Genomic DNA, 24,101 nt, shown 5'->3' on the forward strand with positions numbered 1-24,101 from the left:
CTAATGCGATGCCTTTCACATCTTAGACACTAACATTTCTCCTAAAATTAGTTAGATTGATCTTGCAGTCAATTGACCTGAACCCACCCACTCCAGCATGTTTATACAGGTGAAATCAGGTGAAAGAAACAAGGGCACTCTTGTATCCAAAGTAAGCGTCCAGAGGGAACGTGAATCCTTAATGGTGGAAGGTGGAAAGAGAAGTTCTAATTAATTTGCTTTAATAATAATAGCAGGCTTTCTGCATGCATAAACTAATATTATTTTTGGAATTAGCTGATTATTTCTCCCCCCACTCGTGGTTTCCTTGAGTCACTCTGCTGCACTTGTGAGGAGGGAAGGGAGACAAAAAGGGAGGGAGACCAAAGTGCCTGGGGTAATGACATGGGACATGTTGTGGTTATTTATGGCTATCGGACTTCATTAGTAGAATGGGAGATTATAGTGTGTGGTTTGTGAGCATCTAGAAAAGGGAATCAGTGAGGCCACTAGGAGTCAATTTGCCTTTATCAACAGCAAGTCATGGACTCATATTTACAGCAGCCCTTTTTAAGTAACAAAGAACTGGAAACAAAAAGAAGTGCTATCACTTAAAGGATGGCTAAACAAATTGTGGTCTATGATTGTAATGGAAAATCTCACACCATAAGAAATAAGAAATATGATTAAATCAGAGAAATAAGGGAAGAAATGCATAACTGATGCAGGATGAAATAAATGAGCAAAACCAAGAGATAATGCAATGATCACATCTATAAGGTGAAGTAAAACCATTTAAAAAATCTTTGGAATTCCAATTAAAGTAGTATACTCAGAGTGTGTGTGTGTGTGTGTGTGTGTGCGCGCGTGCGTGTACACGCACCTGTGCACAAAAGATCCAAGATGAAATCTATCTTTTCCCTCTTGACAGAAAAGATGCACAAAGAGATATACATTGTCAGGCATGGCCAATGTGTGTATTTGCTTTAATGGAATATAAATGCATATATATATATATATGCATATATATTTATTTATTTATTAGTAATGTGTGGGTAATTGGGTAGAGGATATATGGATGAAAAAGCATCAATAAAACATTTAAAATGTAGAGGAAAAAAAGGGCAGAAGAAGCCATAAATGAAGCAATTTAGTTATTAACTTGTTAAATTTAATATCTATGTAGAAGCTTACATGTTGTTAAATTCTCAGAAAAGAAAATCTAATTATATTAAAACAAATAGATCATGCTAGGCTAACTTTCATTTCCTTTTTCGACATGGCATATTAATGAGACAGATGGCTCAGGAGAATGTCATAGATATAATATACCTAGTTACCATCTAAATGTTGGATAAAGTATCTCTTGCTTATGCATAAGATGGAGAGATAATAAATGGTTTCAGGACTAGATGAATGACTGGATCCCTGAAGTATAATTAATTTTGTTCAATGTCAAATTGCAAGAATATGGCAGAGTGCACTTGGGATCTGTTCTCATTGCTGTGTTCTTATGGATTTTAATTAATGATTTGGATAAAGATGTGGAATACCTACTTGTCAGACACGAAGCTGGATGGGCTAGCTAACACACTGAAGACAGTGTCAAGATCCCAAAAGATATCAATAGTTGAGAATTTGGGGCCAAATCTAATAAAATAAAATCTATTACAGAAAAATGTAAAGCCATAGGCTCATAGAGGATTGTAGAGCTGGAGCAGGAATGGACCAATGAGGCCATCTCGTCCTTCTTTTACTGAGGCACAAGGAAGAGACTTGCCCATGGTCACACAGGATCAGAAGCAGGACTTGAAGGCAAGATGTATATTTGATTCAAAAAATCAGTTTTGGAAGTACAAGACTGAGGAAATGAGACCAAATGCTAGTTTGTTAGAAAAAAGGCCTTGAGGCTTTAGTGGACTACAAGTTCTAGGAATCAAGAGTGATAATTTAATTTGAACTTAGGTTACATTAAGAGAATCACACAATTTAGGACGTGGGAAGGAATAATTCTGTCGTATCTACCTTTGGTCTGAACACATATGGAGTACCATGTTGAATTCTGGGTATTGCATTTTAGGAAAGTCATTGATAAGTTGGAGAGTATCCAGAGGATGATAAACTGGATGGTAACAGTCTTGAGATTATGTTATATGAAGATTGGTTGAAAGATATAGGTCATTTGACCCAGAGAAAGTGGATAGAGTTGTTCAGTTATTCAGTCATTTGTAACTCTTCATGCCCCAGCAGTTTGCCATTTCCTTCTCAAATGGGTCCATGGGATCCTTTTGTCAGGCAATCAGAAGTTAAATGACTTGCCTAAGGTCGTGCAGCTAGGAAGTGTCTGAGTCTTGGATTTGAACTCAGGTCTTCCTGGCTCCAGGTCCAGTGATCTATCCACTGAGCCACCAGGAGGAGGAAGAGGCAAGCTTTAATATCTGTCTTCAAGAATTGAGTGTCTGTCATCTGTAAAAGGGATTAGACTTGTTCTACCTTGCTCTGAAATCTAATAAGATTCTTTGTTTTTGTAAAATACTGTGATAAATTCCAGGTGTCAAGTTTTAGGAAGACCTTTGTAAATTAGAGTGCATTCAGAAGAGGGCAAAATGGATTATAAGAGCATCGAAGATCATATTGTTTGACTGAAGGAAGTGGGAATATTTTGTCTGGAAAAGAAAAACTTATAGGGTACATGTCATTTGTTTTCATTTATTTAAAGGTCTTTCATTTGTAAGAGGGATTAGACTTGTTCTGCTGAGTTTTCAGAAGGCAAAAGGACAAATAATGAATGGAAGTTTATCAAATAAGAATGTAGAAAGGTAGATTTAAGTATACTGTTAGGGGAAAAAAACCACAAACATTTCCCTACCTAAAAGTGTAGGACCAGCCAGGTGGTGAGATGGATAGCGAACCAAGGCTAGCGTCAGGAAGACATCTTCCCGAGTTTAAATATGACCTCAGATACTTACAATCTGTGTTATCCTGCACAAGTCACTTAATCTTGTGGCTTCAGCTTCCTTATCTATAAAATGAGCCAGAGAAGGAAATGGCAAACCATTACAGTATTTTTCCCAAGGAAAATCCCAAATAAGGTCACAGAGAATTGGACATGACTGAAACAACTGAACATAAAAGTATAATGGGCTACAGAAGTTAGTAGATCTTCAAGTAAGGGTTCCTATTTTGGTAAAGGGTTGGACTTATAGTAGCTAAATCTCTAAATCTCCTTCCTCAAAAAGTGATCTCAAAGTCTTCCTAAAATATCAGAAAATGGTATCAAATGGAGGCCCACTTAAGAAAAGAGAACCATTCTCATACAGACTTGTGGGAAACTGTGGTTGGAAATTTGACTCCCTGAAACAAATGGCAGATCTTTTTTTTTTTTTTTTTTTTTTGGAATTTTATCTGAAAGATTGATATTGCTATAACAGAATAAGGGACTTTTCTTTCCTTGGAAGCTTTTTAGAGCGTAAGCTTTAAAAGCTTATTCCAGAAGCAAGAGACAAGTTCCAAGATAACTATTCAGGCAAAGCATCAATTTGTCTCTGGATGGTCCATCTCAAAAATGATTTACTATTATATTTAGAGTTTCTAATTAGGAATAAGTTAAAAAGGTGTTTTTAGCTCTACTCTCCTAGAAATTTTCTCCAGCCTCCTTGGCAAGTCATATCCTTCTTTAAAAAAATCATACTCTCCTTGTACTTAATTTCTATCTGGCATAATGAAGCACCTGTCTAGTTCTCAGTTTCATGGATATCTTGTGCTTAGAACCTAGCTAAGAGTTTCCCACTTATTTATTCACAGTACCAAGAGTTTGCCTTTGTCTGGGGTGTCAAATGTAGTCAATAAGCATTTGTTAAATCCCTACTATGTGAGAGGCATATGCTAACTGCTGAGGATACAAAGGAAAAAGTCCCAAAAGGCAGTCCTTGTCCTTAAGGAGCTCACATTCAAAAGTAATATTGAATTGGGATTTTTGTGTGTGTGTGTGTGTGAAATAATTTTCTCTTTAGTTCCACCCCAAAAAACAGTTGGTTCCTAAATTAGTTTCTTTCCTAGGCTACAAAACTGGATTGAGTGATCTCTTTTGAGATCTTTGTTGAGATTAACAGGATTTAGGGTATGGCCAAGGGGCCACTCTACCCACCAGAAAGATTAGGTAATGAAGTCAGCAAGCTCTAAAGCCATGCATTTGGTAACCATGTCAATCCAGCCACATGGTGGGGAGAAAGGGACTTCTTGGTGTTCTTGAGACCTGCCTCTTCCAGAGATGAAATAATGAGGGAGGAATTGGAGTCTCAATCTACTTCTTCAATGGCTATTTACCTGTCACACCTCTTGGAATATCAAGAGTTGGGCCTGTGCTAGAGGAAGTTATGTTCTCTGACCATGTGGGCTCCTTTGGTCCAGCTTCTCTCATTTGGTCCATATCTTTTTGCCCCACTCACTCTCCTTGGTGTCCATTTGGTTTGTGGGGGAGTCTATTGTTTAGATTTTCTTGAGCAGCTGATAAATAAATTAACTTAAATTTAATAAATATTGTCTCTCAAGAATTCAATCTTTACCAAAGGGAATAAAATTAGAACAATTATGTACAAGCAAGATACATACAGGGGGTAATTGAGAGAGGGTGAGGAAAGAACTATATGTTATCTAGCAATGAATTTTGTTCAATTTGGGCAGACTTATAAATGGCTTCCATACTGGTATAATGCTTTTCTTTGTTAACTACCCTCCTTGCATGACGATCTGTACATAGTAGGTATACAGAAAATGTCAATTTGATTTATTCAGTATTTTAAAAATACAAATTCATGCTCTCTGGTGGCTTTTAAAAACTTGCTTAGCATGATTATCTCCAGAGCTGAATCTGTTCCTTTGCTCCATTGAGTGAGTTGTTTTCTTGAGAAATCACTGCCAAACAAATAGCCTTAGTAGGAAAGAATTATCTGGGGAGTGACAGGCAGCAGCTGCCTTGGCCAAGTTTCTCTTCAAGATGGAAGCATTTCATCTTGACCAAGATTCTTGCTTCATAAGCATCCTGTTTGTAAATTCAGTACATTACTTTGCTATGTCTCTGATTAAGGTCATTTTGTAAGGGTTGTGAACTTGATTAATGACAAGTAGTCCAATGGGAGGGTTTTAGCTGATGAAGCCTGTGTTATTTTTCTTTCTTTCTTTCTTTCTTTTTTTTTTTTTTTTTGGTCAGGTCTGTGCTCAGTGCCAAAGTCTCAACTCACTAGAGAATGTCCAGACAATGTGGTTTTAGAAATCCATTATAAAGGACAGTATTTACTGGAACATTAAATCCTTTTTTCCCCCAAAAAATAGTATTTAAAAAATAAATTTAGCCACTTACAATACAAAAATTTCTAGGGGAAAAATCTCTAAGAGTTTGTTTTGAGAAGTTTATTTTTTAAAAATAGAAATATATTATAAGTTGGCAGGCACTTTGGTGTAGATGTTCTCTAGTCCTTCTGGTTTCCAGCTTTGAGAGTGAGGAGGAAGAGGCCACTCCTACTTCAGGTTGTTGAAGGAAAAGACTCTCAGAATCCATGAGAGAAATAGGGAGTCACCATCATATCCCTATCCTCACCTTTCCACTCTAGAGACTTCAGAAAGTTTCCCTTGGATCTTCGGTGAGATCCAGGACCCTGAATTAAATTGAGATGAGTTATCCTGTTTCCAAAGAGAGAGCTTTTACATTCTGTATTGTCTGTTTTATATTCTCCTATGTATACCCTCTCTGATGTCTGTTTTGTTATAATTTGGATAAATGAGAACTTCTTTTCCCTATTTATCTTCTTTGTAGCTTGCTTTGTATTTATTTGTTTGTGTGCTGTTTTTGCCATTAGATTATAAGCTCTTTGAGGGCAGGGACTGTCTTTTGCCTCTTTTCTTTATCTCTAGTGCTTAACACCCAGATACTAGGTGAAGCAAAGTAGATGGAGTGCCAGGTCTAGAGTCAGAGGACCTTATCTTCTTAAGCTCAAATATGATCTCAGATACTGACTAGCTGTGTGACCCTGGGAAAGTCATTTATCCCTATCTACCAGTTTCTCATCTTTAAAATGAGCTGGAGAAGGAAATGACAAACCACATTTCAGTAGTTTTTTTTTGCAAAGAAAACCCTAAATGAGACCTCTAAGAATTGGACACAACTGAGACGTGTGAGGTGCTTAACACAATACTTGGCACATACTTGAATGTTTATCAATTAAGAGTAGTAAGCCAGGAAAACAAATGTGATTTTATGCTGTATAAAAAAAGATAGTATCCTGAAATAAGGAAGTCACTGTTGCATTATACTCTGCTCTGGTTAGATTGGCAAAATTGTTTTCAGTCCTGGGTATATATTAGGAATGTGCATTGGTAGCCCAGAGCATATTTAGTATAGGATAACTGGGATGGTAAGGGGCCTCAACATTTATCCTGAAGAATGGAATGAATAACTCTCTTCAATTATGTGAATGACTGTCATGTAGAAGAAAGATTAGACTTGGGCTCCAGAGGGCAGAACTACAAGTAATGGATGGCCAACTGCAGAGAGACAAATTTGGACTTGATGTGAGGAAAATTTTTGAAACTAACAGTTAGAGCTCTCTCATAGTAGAATGGATCACTTTGGGAGGTAGTGGGTTCAGTCTCTTCACTCCCCTACTTCCAGTCCATGACTAGAAAGCTCCAGGAACTCATAAATAAATGTTGAAAGGCATAAATATTAAACATCCTTATAGATCATGATACAATAAAATTGCAATCAATAAGAACTGAAGAAACTATTTAGTCTTCAATAGAGTCTAAATAATGTAATCCTAAAGAAAGAATGGCCAAAGAATAAATCATAGAAATGAAAATTATAACAAATCTCAAAGAATGATAACATTGAGAAAATAGCAAAACATGAGATATAACCAAAGATATCCTTAGAGGAAAATGTGTATCCCTAAATACACAGATAAATGGAAGAGCAATGAATCATGAAACTAGAAAAATCATCAAATGAGATAATCCTTGACTAAATACAAAAATAGAAACACTGAAAAACAAGAAGACACAAGCATAAATAAAAACAACTATAACAAAAATGACAAATTGTGATAATTAGATTAAATATACCCTGCCCATCTTTAGATTTAATCACTAAAGGTGAAAACATCTCCATTTAACTCACAAGTTGGGTGGTCTGTAATCCATGTGTCCTAGAATGAGTAACAAATCAGAATTTACTGATTGCCTCTGGGGCAGACCTAAGAAAAGTGTCTGTTGTGATTGGACATGTAAACTAAGAGGAGGCCACAGGAAGTGATTCAAAAGAGGCCCCTTTAAAAAGAGACCTCTGGGGGCAGCTGGGTAGTTCAGTGGATTGAGAGTCAGGCCTAGAGACGGGAGGTCCTAGGTTCAAATCCGGCCTCAGACACTTCCTAGCTGTGTGACCCTGGGCAAGTCATTTGACCCCCATTGCCCACCCTTACCACTCTTCCACCTAGGAGCCAATACACAGAAGTTAAGGGCTTAATATTAAAAAAATAATAAAAAGAGACCTCAGTCACCTGGGCCTGGGGTTTCTGGTTTGGGAATGGGACCTGAAGGAGCTCTTCTGGTTGGTGACCAGGACTTGAAGGAGCTCTGAAGCTGGTGAGATTGTTCTTAAATCTTTCCTTTGGAATTCCATGTGGTGAGTGTAAAGACTGAATCTTCCTGAACTTCTCTTAAGGAACTTCCCTTTCAAAGAGACTATATGACTGAAGTTTTTGCTTCATTTGCCTCGGGGCCCTTCTGCCCTCTGAGTTTCTGGCTTTGGGATCAAGGCTGGATTTCCTTTGGCTGAGTTAATTAAATCTACCTGGATTAAACTAGGGGATCAGAGCAAATTACCTACTATGTTAGATTACTTATCCTATTTTATCCTCTCTCTTATTTCCTTATTTCTTCTTCCTCTTCTCATTTGTAAGTAAATTTTCCATAAAAGGCATTTTGAGGTTATTCTTTAATTGGGGATTGATAATTGTTCAATCCTCTGGTGACCAAACCTTTTAATATTCAACCAAAAAACCCGTTTTTACCCATTACAAAAAAAAGCTGAGCATTTTTTTGAAGGTCACTAAATGACAAGCCATTATCTAATTTGATTTTTTTATGAGAGGAAAAATGAATTTCCAAAGTAAAAATGAGAAGGGAAATTTATAGCAAATGAAATTTTATAACAAATGCTACAATACTGAATATTTAGCAAAGAAGCTTCAGCAATACAATTAGCAAGTATTCACTCTCAGTAGGTTAAATCTATTTTAAGAATGCATGGGTATTTCAAACTAAGACCAACATAAACACAATAGACTATATTAATAAAGAAAATAAAAATATGCTTATATCAATAGATGCAGAAGTCTTCAAAACCTGAAGGTCCACTTGAGTTTAAAGTAGGAGTACTACTTCTGTTATGAGTTATACTAGAAAGTATCAGAGTTCCCTTTCTACTGAAAATTCTCTGATTCTCTTCCTTCTATATATTAAGTTCCCTTCCCCATCATTCTTATAAGATCATTTCTTATCTTTTTAATTTTATACTATACTCTTTCCCTAGGAACCCCTTGCCACTATTCATTTTTTAAAGACTTTAGCCCTAGATTAGTCCTACCATCTGTTTTCTCTGTTCCTGTTCACGTGCTCTTGAATGCTGTTAGAAGTCACATAATTGTGTCAACTAGGTTTATTATAAATTGTATTGTCCAACCTGTACCAGGTCTTCATTACTGTCCACCAAACCTTTTGCTCTACTCTAACTCTCTAAATGCAGGAGTTCTTAACCTTTCATGTTATGAATCCCTTTGGCAGTTTGGTGAAAACTATTAACCACTTCTCAGAATGTTTGTTGCCTACATTAATAATTAAACAAAATGCTAAATTTCAGAGGTTAGTGAAAATAAAGACAATTATTTTTCTCATCCAAGTTCATAGACCCCATTGATTCTTGTTCTAATGAATTCCCCACAACAGCTATTCCAAACCTTATCTTCTTTGAAAGTATCTACTCTACCATTCCTCTTCCATCTCAGCAGGAAACCTTGCCTTTTATTTTCTTGGAAAATGAGTTCATTTGTATTAAGTTCCCTCTTATTTCCAATTCTATATTTCAGTTCTTTGCTCCAGTCTTAGGAGTTGTTGTCTCTTCTTTTTGATGGTTTCTACATTCCTCTACTTGTGCCTTCCATCTATCCTCTCTGGTCTCCCCTAGGGAATCTAACCTTTCCCTTTTCTTGTCTTAGTTTTCAACTTCTTTTTATTCATTTGTTCCTCTGCTGACTGCTTACATGTTTCCAGATCAACACATCTTTAAAAAATTTTCACTTGACCCTTCCATCCCCTCAAACTATTTTCTATCTTTCTTCCACATCCAAACTCCTAGAAAAAGTTATTTATACTCAATGCTCCTATCTGCTCATCTCCCACTCAAGTTTCAAGACTGTGCAATGATTTTGGCCCCTATCCTAGAGGACTAAAATGGTTCCTTCGAATTTATCAATGATCTCTCTTAAGGTTATTGGAAATAACAGTTTCCTCAGTGTTAATTCTCTCCACAATATTTGGCATTGCCAGCTACCTCCTTCCTCTGTATGTATTTTTTGTGACATTGCTCTCTCATTCTTCTTCCTATATGTTGGACAGATTTTTCTTGGCTTTCTTTGTGAGCATCTTCACTCTTCTGTGAAGATACACCTTCAAGACTGTCTTATATTTTCTTCCCTCTTTTTTTGGTGATGTTATTATTGAGTCCTAGGTTCATGGTGTAGTGTAAAGAGCATTGGATTTGAAGGAAAAAGGTTCAAATCCCAGTTCTGTCACACACATACAATCTGTGTGATCATGATTGAGTTCTTAAACCTCTCTGAGCATGACTTTTCATAACTGTAAAATTAGACTAGATGACCTGTATGGTCCCCCACTAGTACAACATGTCTGATCCTACAAACCAGAGGTACTTAGATTTTTCCACAGAGGTTGAACCCTCAGGTTATAAAATTTTGGTAGAAAAAAATCCTCTAAAATTATTATTTTTTAAAACTCTTACCTACCATTTTAGAATCAATACAAAGTATTGGTTCCAAGGAAACAGAGAGGGTTAGGCAACTGGGGTGAAGAGACTTGCGCAGAGTCTCACAGTTAGGAAGTATCTGAGGTCAGATTTGAAATGAAGACCTAACTGCACCTAAAATTATTATCATTTTTGATGCCTTAATAGGAAACAAATGAGAATTATTAAAAAAAAAACAAACCTGGAGTTTTCCAAACACTGGTATGAATTCTCATCTCTATTTAGATGTCTTTCAGATCTACATATTTAACCCTCAACTCTTCTCCGAGTTCCATTCCTACATCTCTTACTGCTGAATCTCCACTTGGATGTTCCTCAGGCATCTCAGACTCAACCAAAACATAACTTTTCTATTTTTGTCAAGGGGATCATTGATTTTCCTTTCCCCCCGCCCCCCGAGTTTATAATCTTATATTCTTCCTGGATATTTCACTCTTCTTCAGTCCCACCTCCTCAGTTGCCAAGTCTTGTTGATTCTACCTCAACAACATCTTCATTCACACCATGACTGAGCTAGTTTAAGCCCTCATCACTTCTTCCTTGGATTAGTGCAATAGTACCCTTTGTTTCTCTGATTGGAAGACTGAAGAGTAGAGCAAATACCAAAGTCTATCTACACAGAGGGCTCCCAGACCAGTTATCTCTTCAGTGACCAGCAACCAATACTCCTTGGATTGGATGTTACCACTCCCCCCATTCTGGTACCTTTTCCCCCAACCTCCCATACCTTTTCAGTTTTCTTTTTATGTGTTGGCTTATACAATTAGATTGTAAGCTCCTTGAAGGAAGGGACTTTAAAAAAATATGTGTCCCCAGTGCTAAGTACAAGGTTTGGCACATACATAGTTTATTGATTAATGACTAATACAGATACTGAGCCAGACAGTTAGCTCCTAAATTAACTTGTTTCTCTGTATCTAGCCTGGTTCCCTCTAGACTATCCTCTACACAATTTCCAAATCAACTTTAGAAAAAGACAGGCTTATTAACCATCAACATTTACAGAGCACTTATTACAAGACAGGTACTGTGCTAAAGGCTGGGCGGGGGGGGGGGGGGGGGGAGTCACCTCCCTGCCTGAGAAGCCTTAACAGCTCCCTACTGACTCTAGGATAAACTAGAAATATTTCTGGCATTTGAAATCCTTCACTATCTGACATCAACTTAGCTTTTCAGTCTTTTTTCAAATTGCTCACTGATAGGCAAAATTTGGCCATACTCTGGCCAAACCACCTCACTTGTAGATCCCTGTCCATGACATTCCCTCTTCTACCTCCAGAACATTTCACAGGCTTTTCCTGGGTCTGGACTCTCTTTTCACTTCCATCTCTTGGAATCCCTCAATCCTTCCAAGCTCAGCCCAAGGGCCACCTCATTCAGAAGACCTTTTCTGATTCTTTCAGGCATTACTACCTACTCCTGCCTTCCCATCACTTTACATATTATACATCCCCCCCTCCCCACCAAGATATACACATTCAGGGGGTGGGGGGACTACATGCAGAGATAAATACTATATATATGTAGAGTAAATATATTATTTATATATTCTGAGGAGTGGGAGGGACTACATGTTTATAGATAAATACCATATATGTAGTACATATATTAATATATATATATACACATATATATATAGCATTTATATATTTTGAGGGGTGTGGGGGACTAACTGTTCATAGATAAAATTTACATATATACCATATATTATGCTATATATACTCTTTGCTATGTACTATACTATATATACACTACTATGCTATGTACTATAAAATATATTTACTACTATATACCACACTATATATACTATGCTATGTACAAAATTATACTATATATCATATTATATATACTATACTATCATACTATATATGCTATATATTACTATACTACTATATATATGTATATATTTTTGTGTGTTATTTATCTGTGACTTTGTGGTACCATCCCTCTGCTCTTTAGAATTGAGGGCAATGACTGTCTCACTTCTGTATTTCTATCCTTAGTATCCGGCACACAATAAGTCCTTGGAGGAGAGAGAGGGGTATATCTGGGAACTTTAACAAACAAACAAATAAGAAGTAAAAAAAAATTAAATGCTTTTGGATCTAATCTCATCTTTGTAAATATCTTCTTTTTTTCCTTTCAATTGTATGATCTTACATTAAATCAACATAACTATAAAATACTTATATATTCAAAGTATATTTACTTTTTAATTCATGCTAATAGTGACTAATGTAGAACACAGAAAATACATAGAGAAGAAAAACAACTTAAACTTACTGACCTCCCTGGCTTTTTTAAAGTACCAAATAAAATCCTTTCCTTCCCTCTTTTTTTTTTTTTAATACTAGAATCTTTCCCCTCTCTTCTTTCTAGGGCCTTCTTTATTTCCCATTTGTTCTGTTTATTTCTTGCTTTGTATATATTTGTTGTATTGTCTACCCAATCAGACTGTGAACTCCTTGTGGGCAGGGATTGACTTTTGCCTCTTTTTGTCTCCCCAGGCTTAGCACAGTGCCTGGCACAAAACAGACAGTTAATCAATGCTTATTGATTGATTGGTTTCTGCCTGAAGACCTCAAATGAGCCCATTGGCTCTTGGGGCAGTCCATTGCAATTTGGGATAGCTCTAATTGTTGGGAGCTGTTCCTTACAAGAAGCCCAAATCTACCTCTTGGAAATTTCCACTTACTTCCATTGGACAAGGCATTTAACCTCTCAAGGACTTAGTTTTCTCAATTGTAAAACAGAGCTAACAAAACTGAAAAAAGCTAATAAAACAACATACTTTGTAGTGGATAAAGTATTTGGTAAACTTAAAGCCCTGTAACCATATGAATGATTATTTCTTAGAAAACTATGTGACAGTTAAAATGATCACACAAAATCAGGGCATATTCAAGAATTAGGAACATAAAGAGAATGACATCATTTTTAACAGCATATTTCAGCCTCAATTGTCAGTATTACCAAGGGTTTTCTAGAATATATTTTGCATTAGAAGGCCTCTCTGTTTCTTGGCTGGGTTCAGATTCTTAAGATTGCTTCCTTGTTGTATGCCAATGTCTTTGATAAGCAAAATTCTTTTTCGGAATGCATTTAACATAATTAAAAATCTTCCATTCACTTACTTGAAATTCAGAAGTTGCAATTCATGGTTATTATCCCCCTGGATTGTCTTTAAATTTGAGGTTTGCTCCAAGCTGTAAGTGTCTATCCTTCCTAATAGCTGTATTACCTAATGAAAGTAATACAACAGGGAACACCTGGGTGAGCCAGCCTATCAGTACTTACATTAGCTACATGTTATTCCTAGAGGAGCAGGGCTTGCATTTAAGACAAGATTGCATTTGAAAAAGCTTTTCGAATGAATTTGACTCAATAGTTCCAGAGGTTGCCTTAGGGGAAGAATATTATGGGTTGCTTCATTCTTCGGTAACGGGAATATTCTTTTTGATATTTGGCTACCTAGTGACTTCAAGAGGTATAGTACAGTTTTCCACTGTAGGTAGGAATCATACCAATGGAGGTGTAGGAATAGTCTTGGAGCACCCAAAGTTGCTCCAGATGGTGTCTGGGTAGGGGCAGAGCCAGTGAGAGGGAGACAGAATTCAAACAATGTCCTTGTGGGGCTTGGCAAGATCTGGAAATGTTGCTTCCCTACCCTCTCTGCTCTAGAGGCTTGAAGCCTTTTACCGGAACATATGAAATTAAAAAATAAATATATATGTAACCCAGAGAGTAGACATTTCTGGGACTAAACAAAATGTGCATTTAGTAACAGCAAATAAATAAATAGATATGTAGATTTCACATCTTTTTTTTTTTTTTTTTTTTTTTAAGTCTTCAGCTACTGTTTCTTCTATCTAGTGAAAGATCTAGTCCAAGATCCTAAAAGGTGAACATACTCACTTAAAATGATGAGGTTTGGGCAGCTTAATAGAGTTGGGAAGACTCAAAAGTTCACATATGGCCTCAAGACTAGCTGTGTGAACCTGGGCAAATCACTTAACAGGGTTTGCCTCAGTTTCCTTCTCTGTAAAATGAACAGGAGAAGGAAATGGCCAACCACTTCAGTGTCTGCCAAGAAAACCTCAAATGGGGTCATATGAGAAGTTGGACATGTCCGAAACAACAGAACAATGAGGTCTGTTTCAGCTTGAAAATTAGTGTCTGAAATGGATTTTGAGGGAATGCTTTAGTTTATAAAAATAATATTATTTATCTTGGGAATAAGAGAGCTCTTGGACTCCAAAGGCTTGGCTTTAATATCAGGTAGATTATGCTTCATGTTCACCTTTTAGAATCTTGGGCCAGACCTACCCCCAGGAAGAAGAAAGAAAATCTGGAGAATTTGAGAGGAGGGAGGAAGGAAGAAAGTCAGGGAAGCAGATCAATGAATCTTCAGATCACACCTTTATCCACTCTCTTTTTGGATTCAATAGAACATAACTGCTGCCATGGTTACATTTCTCTTATAGCATAGAAAGAACCTAAGAGAATCTTGCTGGAGTTGAACACTTTTTTCAGCTGAAGGACCTGAGAGGCTCCATCTTATTACCCACACCAGAACTTATGCCCAACTCTGACTTAGGGACAAGATTAGCCAAAACTGGGAGCAGATGTGCCTCTGAAATATCATTTGGTCTTACTTGATAAGGCAGCTGAAGAATAATGGGAAGCATGTTGCTCTCCCCACCAGAAATTTACTGTTATTTATTTTGTAAATGATTATAAAATGTATGTGTTCTCTCACTGATGGAATACATGCCCTTTCAAGGCAGGGACTATTTAATTTCTATCTTTGTATACCTCTTAACAGTGCCTGGTAGGGAATAAATTCTTGCTGATTAATATTAAATCAAGTAAGACCTGGCTTCCAGTTTTGACTCAATTACTCAATTTTCTGTCTAGCTGAGGGCAAATCCCTTAACTTTCCTGGGCCTTGATTTTTTTCAATTGTCCACATGGAAAGTTTAAACTAAATTAGAGATCTATAACCATTTTTTTTTTGGTCATAGACATTTTTTGGCAATCTACTGAAGCTTTATGGACCTCTCATCAGAATAATATTTCTAAATGCATAAAATGAAATATATAGGATTATGTATAAGAAATCAACTAAATTTAAATGCAGTTAGCAAAAATAAATTTTAAACCCTTATCTTTTGTCAGTCTTAGAATCAATACAAAGTATTGGTTCTAAGGCAGAAGAATGGGAAGATGTAGGCAATGGGGGTTAAATAACTTGCCCAGAGTATATGAGGCCAGGTTTGAACCCAGAACATCCCATCTCTGGGTCCAGCTCTCTAACCACTTGAGTCATCTAGGTGCCCCTGAAATTATTTTTTAAAAAAGTTTTTGGAGCCCACATTAAGAACCTATTGTTGTTTAAGTTTCCTTCCAGCTTCAAGAAGTCCGTGATCCATAGGATGTTATAAAAATGGCATGTATATATGTTTTTTGCTATATATATATATACATATATATGTTTATATATCTATATCTGTATCTGTATCTATTCATACAGCTTACATAAGAACTTACAGGTGCTGGATTTATAATCTCTAAGAACTGCCATATGATAATACTCTGTGGGTCCCTAGCATTTTGGGAGGTTCCAAACGAGTAATAATAGAATAGCTATCAAGGTGGCATCCAGCAACATACCCTCTGGGTTGAATAGGAAGGTTCTTGTCCAAGCTGACATTTTTGAAGAGGGGACTATAGCAGGAATATGTAAACGAAAAGCCTTCACTCCAATTCTTGCTGCTCACCTTCACATCCACGGTTTTGCAAAAAGATTCCAGGACAGACCTGAGTGCTTGAATATCTTTCTCAACTGTCTGGTACTCATGCCTGATGACATTCACATCTCCTGAGATCTTTGCAATGCTTGCATCACACCTGGTAGTAGAAAGGAAATAAATCACAAGATGAATATCATCAGAAAGTTTTTAGGATTGGAAGAAGACTCTGAGTATTAGATTTGGATTCCTGTCTTTTTGAAGCACATTTAAAAGATTATTATGGAAGAGTAGTCAGAGTGGTTTTGGCTTTTGCTGCTACTAAACCACCATCTTGATTCTGTCCCCCCAGCCCTGAGTATTAGAAAGGAACGGGGTGAAGGGTGGTTTGGGTGGCAAATCTTTTCAACACTGCATTGCCTCAGACTGAGGAAAAAGAGGGAGATGAGAGAGAGTATATGTTCATGTCTTCTGCTCCTTTCTTTTCCTGTTTTTCTCCTCTTTCCAGTGGAAGATGAAGAAATACTGTGCTGAGTAGTAGAGGCTGGATTGAATGAACTTGATTGAAGAGAATGGGCTGGATTGGTCAAAACGGATGTTTTAAGCTCTCCAAATTAGGTCAGGACCTCAATATAGGCATTAGCAAAAGCAGCAGCAATGGTTTTCAGCCACATTGACTCACTACCAGCACCCAGGGAAAAATTATAAAATGGGCAAAACTCATCATTGCTTTCTTCATGATCCTTTTCTAATAAGCCTCTCTTTGACTCTTTCTTTCCTCCTCCTCCTCTCTCATTTAGTTCTCTTTTCCTACCATCTCCCATATTCCAGGGTACTTATGGTGCCCTCTGACTAGGCATATTTTCTTTCCCTACCCATACTTTCTTTCTTAATCTTTCTTAATCTAAAATGTCTTTTTCCTCCCAGCTCAAATCAATATTCTTACTTCCTGAGTGGTCTTAGCTGGATTTTAGCTGACCATCTGTATTTTCTAAGGAGACTTAATTAACCCAAATGAGTTTCTAACTGTTGTAATTCATGAGGAAATACTTGTGAGAAGGAAGAAGGTCTTCCTGTTATTTCTTTGGCTTATTTTTTATTCTAATGAAAGATACTGGATTTGAAGTCTGAGGGACTAGGGTCATATGTTGACTTTCCCACTTACTGCCTTGCATAAATATTTTTTTAAATTTCAATTTGATTTTATTATGAATGAAAAAATCAAAAAACATGAGCATTTCATTATAGAAAGAACAAAAAAAGAAATCTTTGTATGAAACTGAACTATATTGTTTTTACAAGTAATAATAGCTCATATTTATGTTTTTTACAAATAATAATGAAAACTCACTTTCATGTAGTTTTTTAAGATTTGCAAAAGACTTTAGATTTGTTAAATTTTATATTCTCAAAATGACCCTGAGAGTAGGTGTTAGTATTATCCCCACTTTATAAAGGAGGAAATTGAGGCTGAGACCAGATTTGAACTTGGTCCAAGTCTGACTCCATGTCCAGCACTCTATCCACCATAAAACCTAGCTGCCACAACCCTCTGAAGTAGGGGCTATCTCTATTCTGAGTCTCAGTTCCTTCATCTGACCACTGAGATCCTTTCTAGCTCTAAATTTATGATCCCATGACTTCTTTCTATTCCCTTCTTCCTTCTACACCACTTGTGATCACCCCTTTTAACCTAGTTTTCCTGGAAATACAATTGATAGAATTACTTCTACAGTCAAAAACTCATATGCTCCCCTAGCTCTCATTTTCAGAAGCAGATATGCACCTCCAAGGGACTCAGTAAAGCTATCTCTTGGATAGAGTATGTTTACAATGTGTCATCTATCCATTTCAAAAGTTCTTCTCCATGTAATGGCATGAAGTAAATGTGTTCTCAAAGGCTATACCAGTGGAGCATAGGAATGGCATTTTTTAGAAGGTCAGGAAGGCTTTGAGTACGGGTCTGGGGATAGACTAGGTTTGCTATCCAAGGACTGACCTAGCACATACACAAAGGTTCATTTTCAATAGAGTGGCCCACTAGGCTATGAATTCTTTGGCTTTGCCACCCTATGTAACAAATATGAATACAAAATTGCCTTTAGTCCTGTTGGGTCTTGTACTTCTGAACTAACAGAGCCAGAAGGTCCTAGGAATGGCACAGTTTTTGACATGTCAATAGACATTAATTTGCTTGTTGATAACTAAGTGGGAGACTGAGCAGTGATGTGCTGCAATTTGAAATTAAAGGATGGTTTAAAATTCAAGCTCAGCTGCTTATATATAACCCTATTAGACAAGTCACTCAGAAAGAACATCTCACAGTCAGTCAATACATGTTTAATAAGTGCCTCCAATATGTTGTGTGTTCTAAGTGATGGGGATAGAAATATGAAATTAAAAAAAAAAGGAAACAGTCCTTGCTCTCAAGGATCTTACATTTCAATAGAGAGTAATCATCTTTCAGTCATATCTGACTCTCCATGACCCCATTTTCAGTCATTTTTTTGGCAAAGATTCTGGAGTGGTTTGCCATTTCCTTCATCAGCTCAATTTATAGATGAGCCAACAAGGTTAAGTGACTTGCCTAGGGTCACATAGCTAGAAAGTGTCTGAGATTAGATATGAACTTACAAAGATGAGTCCTTCTGATTCTAAGCCCAGTGCTCTACCCATTATGCCACCCAACTCCCCCAATGAGGGTAGACAAAACACAAAAGGAAGCTGAAAAGCTGGGGGTGGAGGAAAGGTACCCAATGGGGTGCAGAGTAGAGAAATTGATCAGAGAAGTCCCAAAACAAAGTATCCAGCTCAGAAACGAGATGTTTGAGCTGAACTTTCTCTTTAAATGGGAGTTTGGAGTTCATGGTTCCACCTTCTAATCAGAGTGGCAGAGGGTAATGATGAGGTGGCATTTGAAGCCAAGTTCTCCCTTAGAGGACAAATACAGAAGAGGAAGAAGATTCCTCCCAACTCTGGGTCTAATGGTGAATATTTAATAACCAATTCTCCAAAGTCATATGACACACATTTAATTTTAATCTGCATTATTAATATTTCTTCATCACTTTTTAGTTTAGACAATCATTAAAACAAAAAAATCAAGCCCTAATTTATAACAATTTGTTAATTTCTGAGATATAAAATGTTCTTGCTAAAAATGTATTAAGCTCATGCTTGGAAATCTGTATGAACTGACTCCAGTGAACTGACCATGAACTGACCAGATTGTCTCTGCTTCTAGCTTTGACTTAGTTCATCATTCATATAGGGTAATAAGAAACATAATTTTATGGGACACTTGATTATCATGCTTTGAGGTACTTACAATGAGCATTTAAAAAATAGACCATCAAGAATATAATTGCAGTGCATTTGCCAGTATCTGTTTCAGAGGACAATAAGGTAGAGAAATTCTGTAAATAACTTGACAAGATTCTCTGAATCAAGTAAATATATACCTTTACATTTGGTGACAGAGGCATAGGAGATGACAAAAAAATGTTAGAAAATATAGTGTCTAATAAAGAAATTAAAGAGGATAAAGGTTTCTAGACTACTCCAAGTACTCACTTTTGAATATCATTAATATTTTCTTCCAAAATATTCAGAAGGGGCTAGACATGGTGAGCACTGAGCAGTATCACAAAATAATAAAATGACAATATTTAAAAAGATGCTAAGTGATTGGTTATGTAGTCATTTCAGGGATTCACTCAGAATGGACTGTTTTTGTGTAGGCGGATTATCTACTACTTAGAACAGGCAAAATTTATGCCAAAAATGCTGTATGCACTTATAAGAAATCCAACTCAACCTATTCAAATCAACTATCAAGGCTGAAAAAAGAAAATAGATAACAATGTAGACAATGACTCTGTAACAAACCTCTCTATTAGAGAAGTATTAGGAAACTTTCAGTAGTAAAGAGAACCCTCAGCCAGCAGATAATTGAAATCTTTCTCCTGTAAAAAGACAGAGCAAACAACAACAGCACTTAGAGGATTAATCTAGTTAACCTCAAAATCTGCTCCATTATGGAGTAGAATGACCACAGATTACAAGGACTATTGTTTCTCCCAAAAAAGAATGGAAAAGAGAATATCTAAAAAAGGAAATTGCAATGGAGGGGAAAACAAATCTGCAAAAAATCCTTGGGATTTGGAGCAACTAAGTCCAATACCTCTAAGAATTTAGATTGAAAATGGAAGAGGTCTGTTGAACTATCATATTTGGACTCAATACTTCAGAACCCAAAGTTTTCTATAAGTAGAAATTGAATTTAAGATGAAATTTTTAAGAGCAGCTGAATACAGAAGAAATCTGTATGGGAAACATAATAGGAGTGATTTTCAAAATTAATTAGACACTTTTTATGTGTATGACCCTGGGCAAGTCACCTAACCTTGTTGGTTTCAGTTTCCTCATACTTAAAACTAACTAGAGAAGATAATAGCCAAGCACTCTGGAATCTTTGTCAAGAAAACTCCAAATGGGATCATGAAGACTCAAACAAGACTAAAATAACTCAATGACAACAAATCTTATACTTCTGTTATCTCCATCTTAAAAGTGAAGAAACTGATTTTCTGGGAGGATAATTGACTTGTTTTTAGCTGTGCCATTACTAAATAATGGAGGAAAGACTTGTATTTAGGCACAGTCTGATGCCAAATCAAACATTCTTTTTATTAAACTACAGTGCAGTGTCACTTCACTGATCAAAAATCATTACTGGTTATCTGTTTCTTCTTAGATAAAAACTATTTAGAGGTTTTCACAATCTAGCTTTTGTCTATCTTTCCCGTTCATCTTACATTTCCTTTCTCTGTGCCTTGCCTCAAACTCTACCCCTATGCTTGTGTAACCTGGTGCCTCTGCTTTTCCTTCCATCCTTCTGAATTGTTTTCTCTGGAGCTGAGGAGATGATTCATGGAGAGAGGTTGGCAAAGAAATTCTAATGATATTAGCACTAGAGAGACATTAACCCTCTCTAATTACCAGGAGTCATGATGAGCCTTTGCTTTTCTCTATAGTGAGAGAAGTCATGTCATAGGGTAAAACTGTTCTGTCTGTACATTGTGTGCCCTCTCTTTTTGCTTGTCTCCTTCCTCCTCTTGAACTATAATTTTTCTAAAAATGGTGCTACCAAAATACCAGCTTCTAGTCTTATTTATTAATTCAATAGTTCTTTTACTTTCGATTTTATTAATTTCTCCCTTAATTTTTAGTATTTCTAATTTAGTTTTCATCTGGGGGTTTTTAATTTGCTCGCTTTCTAATTTTTTGAGTTGCATACCCAATTCATTAATCTCTGCCCTCCTTAATTTGTTAATATATGCACTCAAGGACATAAATTTCCCCCTGAGTACTGCCTTGGCTGCATCCCACAGAGTTTGGTAGGATGTCTCATCATTGTCATTCTCTTCAATGAAATTGTTGATTGTTTCTATGATTTCTTCTTTGACAAATTGGTTCTGGAGAATCATATTGTTTAATTTCCAATTGGTTTTTGATTTTCCTGTCCAGGTGCCCTTACTAATTATTATTTTTATTGAATTATGATCTGAGAAGGTTACATTTATTATATCTGCTCTTTTGCATTTGTTTGCAATGATTCTATGCCCTATTACATGGTCAATCTTTGTAAATGTACCATGTGCAGCTGAAAAGAAGGTGTATTCCTTTTTGTCCCTATTTATTTTTCTCCACATTATCAATTAAATCTAATTTTTCTAGGACTTCATTCACCTCTCTTACCTTTTTCTTATTTATTTTTTTGGTTTGATTTATCTAGATCTGACAGAGGAATATTTAGATCTCCCACTATTATGGTTTTACTATCTATTTCCTTCTTGTGCTCTGCCAGTTTCTCCTTTATGAATTTGGATGCTATACCACTTGGTACATATATATTGATCAGTGTTATTTCCTCATTGTTTATACTGCCTTTAATCAGGATGTAATGACCTTCCCTGTCTTTTTTAATCCTATCTATTTTTACTTTGGCTTTGTCAGAGATCATAATAGCCACTCCTGCCTTCTTTTTCTCATTTGATGCCCAAAAGATTTTGCTCATACCCTTAACCTTGAACTTGTGTGTGTCTACCCGCCTCATATGTGTTTCTTGTAGAAAACATATGGTAGGATTTTGGTTTCTGATCCACTCTGCTATTTGCTTCCGTTTTATGAGCGAGTTCATCCCATTCACATTCAGAGTTACAATTGTTAGTTGTGCATTCACTGACATTTTGTATCCTCCCCTAGACCCACCCCTTCTTCTTACACTATTTCCTTTTAAACCAGTGGTTTGCTTTGAACTGGTATCCCTTATCCCCTCCCTTGATTGACTTCCCTTTCTGCCCCCTTCCTTGTTATTCCCCTCTTTTTGTTTTTTAAAGGACCTAATGAATTCCCTCCCCCTTCTTCTCCCCAAAGTACTGGTCAATCTAATAAGAAAAAGGAAAGAAGAAAACCAAACTGACAGTATTAAAGATGAAAAGGGAGACCTCACCACTAATGAAGGGGAAATTAAGGCAATCATTAAGAACTATTTTGCCCAATTATATGGCAACAAATATAACAATTTAGGAGATATGGATGAATATTTACAAAAATATAAATTGCCTAGATTAACAGCAGAAGAAATAGAATACCTAAGTAATCCCATATCAGAAATAGATATTGAACAAACCATCAAAGAACTCCCTAAGAAAAAATTACCAGGACCTGATGGATTCACAAGTGAATTCTATCAGACATTCAAAGAGCAACTAATCCCAATACTATACAAATTATTTGATATGATAAGCAAAGAAGGAGTCCTTCCAAATTCCTTTTATGACACAAATGTGGTACTGATCCCAAAGCCAGGTAGACCAAAAACAGAGAAAGAAAACTATAAACATATCTCCCTAATGAACATAGATGCAAAAATCTTAAATAGAATATTAGCAAAGAGACTCCAGCAAGTAATTAAAAAGATCATCCACCATGATCAGGTGGGATTTATACCAGGAATGCAAGGATGGTTCAACATTAGGCAAACCATCCACATAATTGACCATATCAACAGTCTAACAAACAAAAATCACATGATTATCTCGATAGATGCTGAAAAAGCCTTTGACAAAATACAGCATCCATTCCTATTGAAAACATTGAAAAGTATAGGAATAGAAGGACCTTTCCTAAAAATAATAAACAATATATACCTAAAACCATCAACAAGCATCATATACAATGGGGATAAATTAGAAGCCTTCTCAATAAGATCAGGAGTGAAACAAGGATGCCCATTATCACCTCTATTATTCAACATAGTACTAGAAACACTAGCAATAGCAATTAGAGAAGAAAAAGAAATTGAAGGTATCAAAATAGGCAAGGAGGAGACTAAGCTATCACTCTTTGCAGATGATATGATGGTATACTTAAAAAATCCTAGAGAATCAACTAAGAGGCTAGTAGAAATAATCAACAACTTTAGCAAAGTGGCAGGATACAAAATAAATGCACATAAATCATCAGCATTTCTATATATTTCCAACACATTAGAGCAGCAAGAGGTAGAAAGAGAAACACTATTTAAAATCACCCTAGACAATATAAAATACTTGGGAATAGGGGCAGCTGTGTAGCTCAGTGGAGTGAGAGTCAGGCCTAGAGACAGGAGGTCCTAGGTTCAAACCCGGCCTCAGCCACTTCCCAGCTGTGTGACCCTGGGCAAGTCACTTGACCCCCATTGCCCACCCTTACCAATCTTCCACCTATGATACAATACACCGAAGTATAGGGGTTTAAAAAAAATACTTGGGAATCTATCTACCAAAACAAACACAGCAATTATACTGAAACAACTACAAAACACTTTCCAAACAAATAAAACTGGATCTCAACAATTGGAAAGCCATTAATTGTTCATGGGTAGGACGAGCTAACATAATAAAAATGAACATTCTACCCAAATTAATTTACCTATTTAGCGCCATACCTATCAAATTACCAAAAAACTTCTTTACTGAATTAGGAAAAACTATAACAAATTTCATTTGGAATAACAAAAGGTCAAGAATTTCAAGGGAAATAATGAATGGGTGAATCACCTGAATATAAAGAGGGAAATTATAAATAAGCTAAGTGAACACAAAATACTATACCTATCAGATCTCTGGGAAAGGAAAGACTTTAAAACCAAGCAAGAGTTAGAGAAAATTACAAAAGGTAAATTCAATGGTTTTGATTATATCAATCTAAAAACCTTTTGTACAAACAAA

General features: G+C 36.3%; 1 protein-coding gene across 1 annotated transcript in view; it reads right to left on the bottom strand.

The window, feature by feature from the left end:
- FAM81B (family with sequence similarity 81 member B) overlaps positions 1–24,101 on the bottom strand; it is a 93,116-nt gene that overhangs the window by 13,246 nt on the left and 55,769 nt on the right. The window contains exons 6-7 of the mRNA XM_044680493.1: positions 15,856–15,985; positions 13,210–13,316 (exon numbers count right to left, since the gene is read on the bottom strand). Coding sequence (XP_044536428.1) covers positions 13,210–13,316; positions 15,856–15,985 — 237 coding nt within the window. The remainder of the gene's footprint in view (positions 1–13,209; positions 13,317–15,855; positions 15,986–24,101) is intronic.

The sequence above is a fragment of the Gracilinanus agilis genome, chromosome 1, assembly GCF_016433145.1.
Source record: "Gracilinanus agilis isolate LMUSP501 chromosome 1, AgileGrace, whole genome shotgun sequence".
In the NCBI taxonomy this organism is placed as follows: domain Eukaryota; kingdom Metazoa; phylum Chordata; class Mammalia; order Didelphimorphia; family Didelphidae; genus Gracilinanus; species Gracilinanus agilis.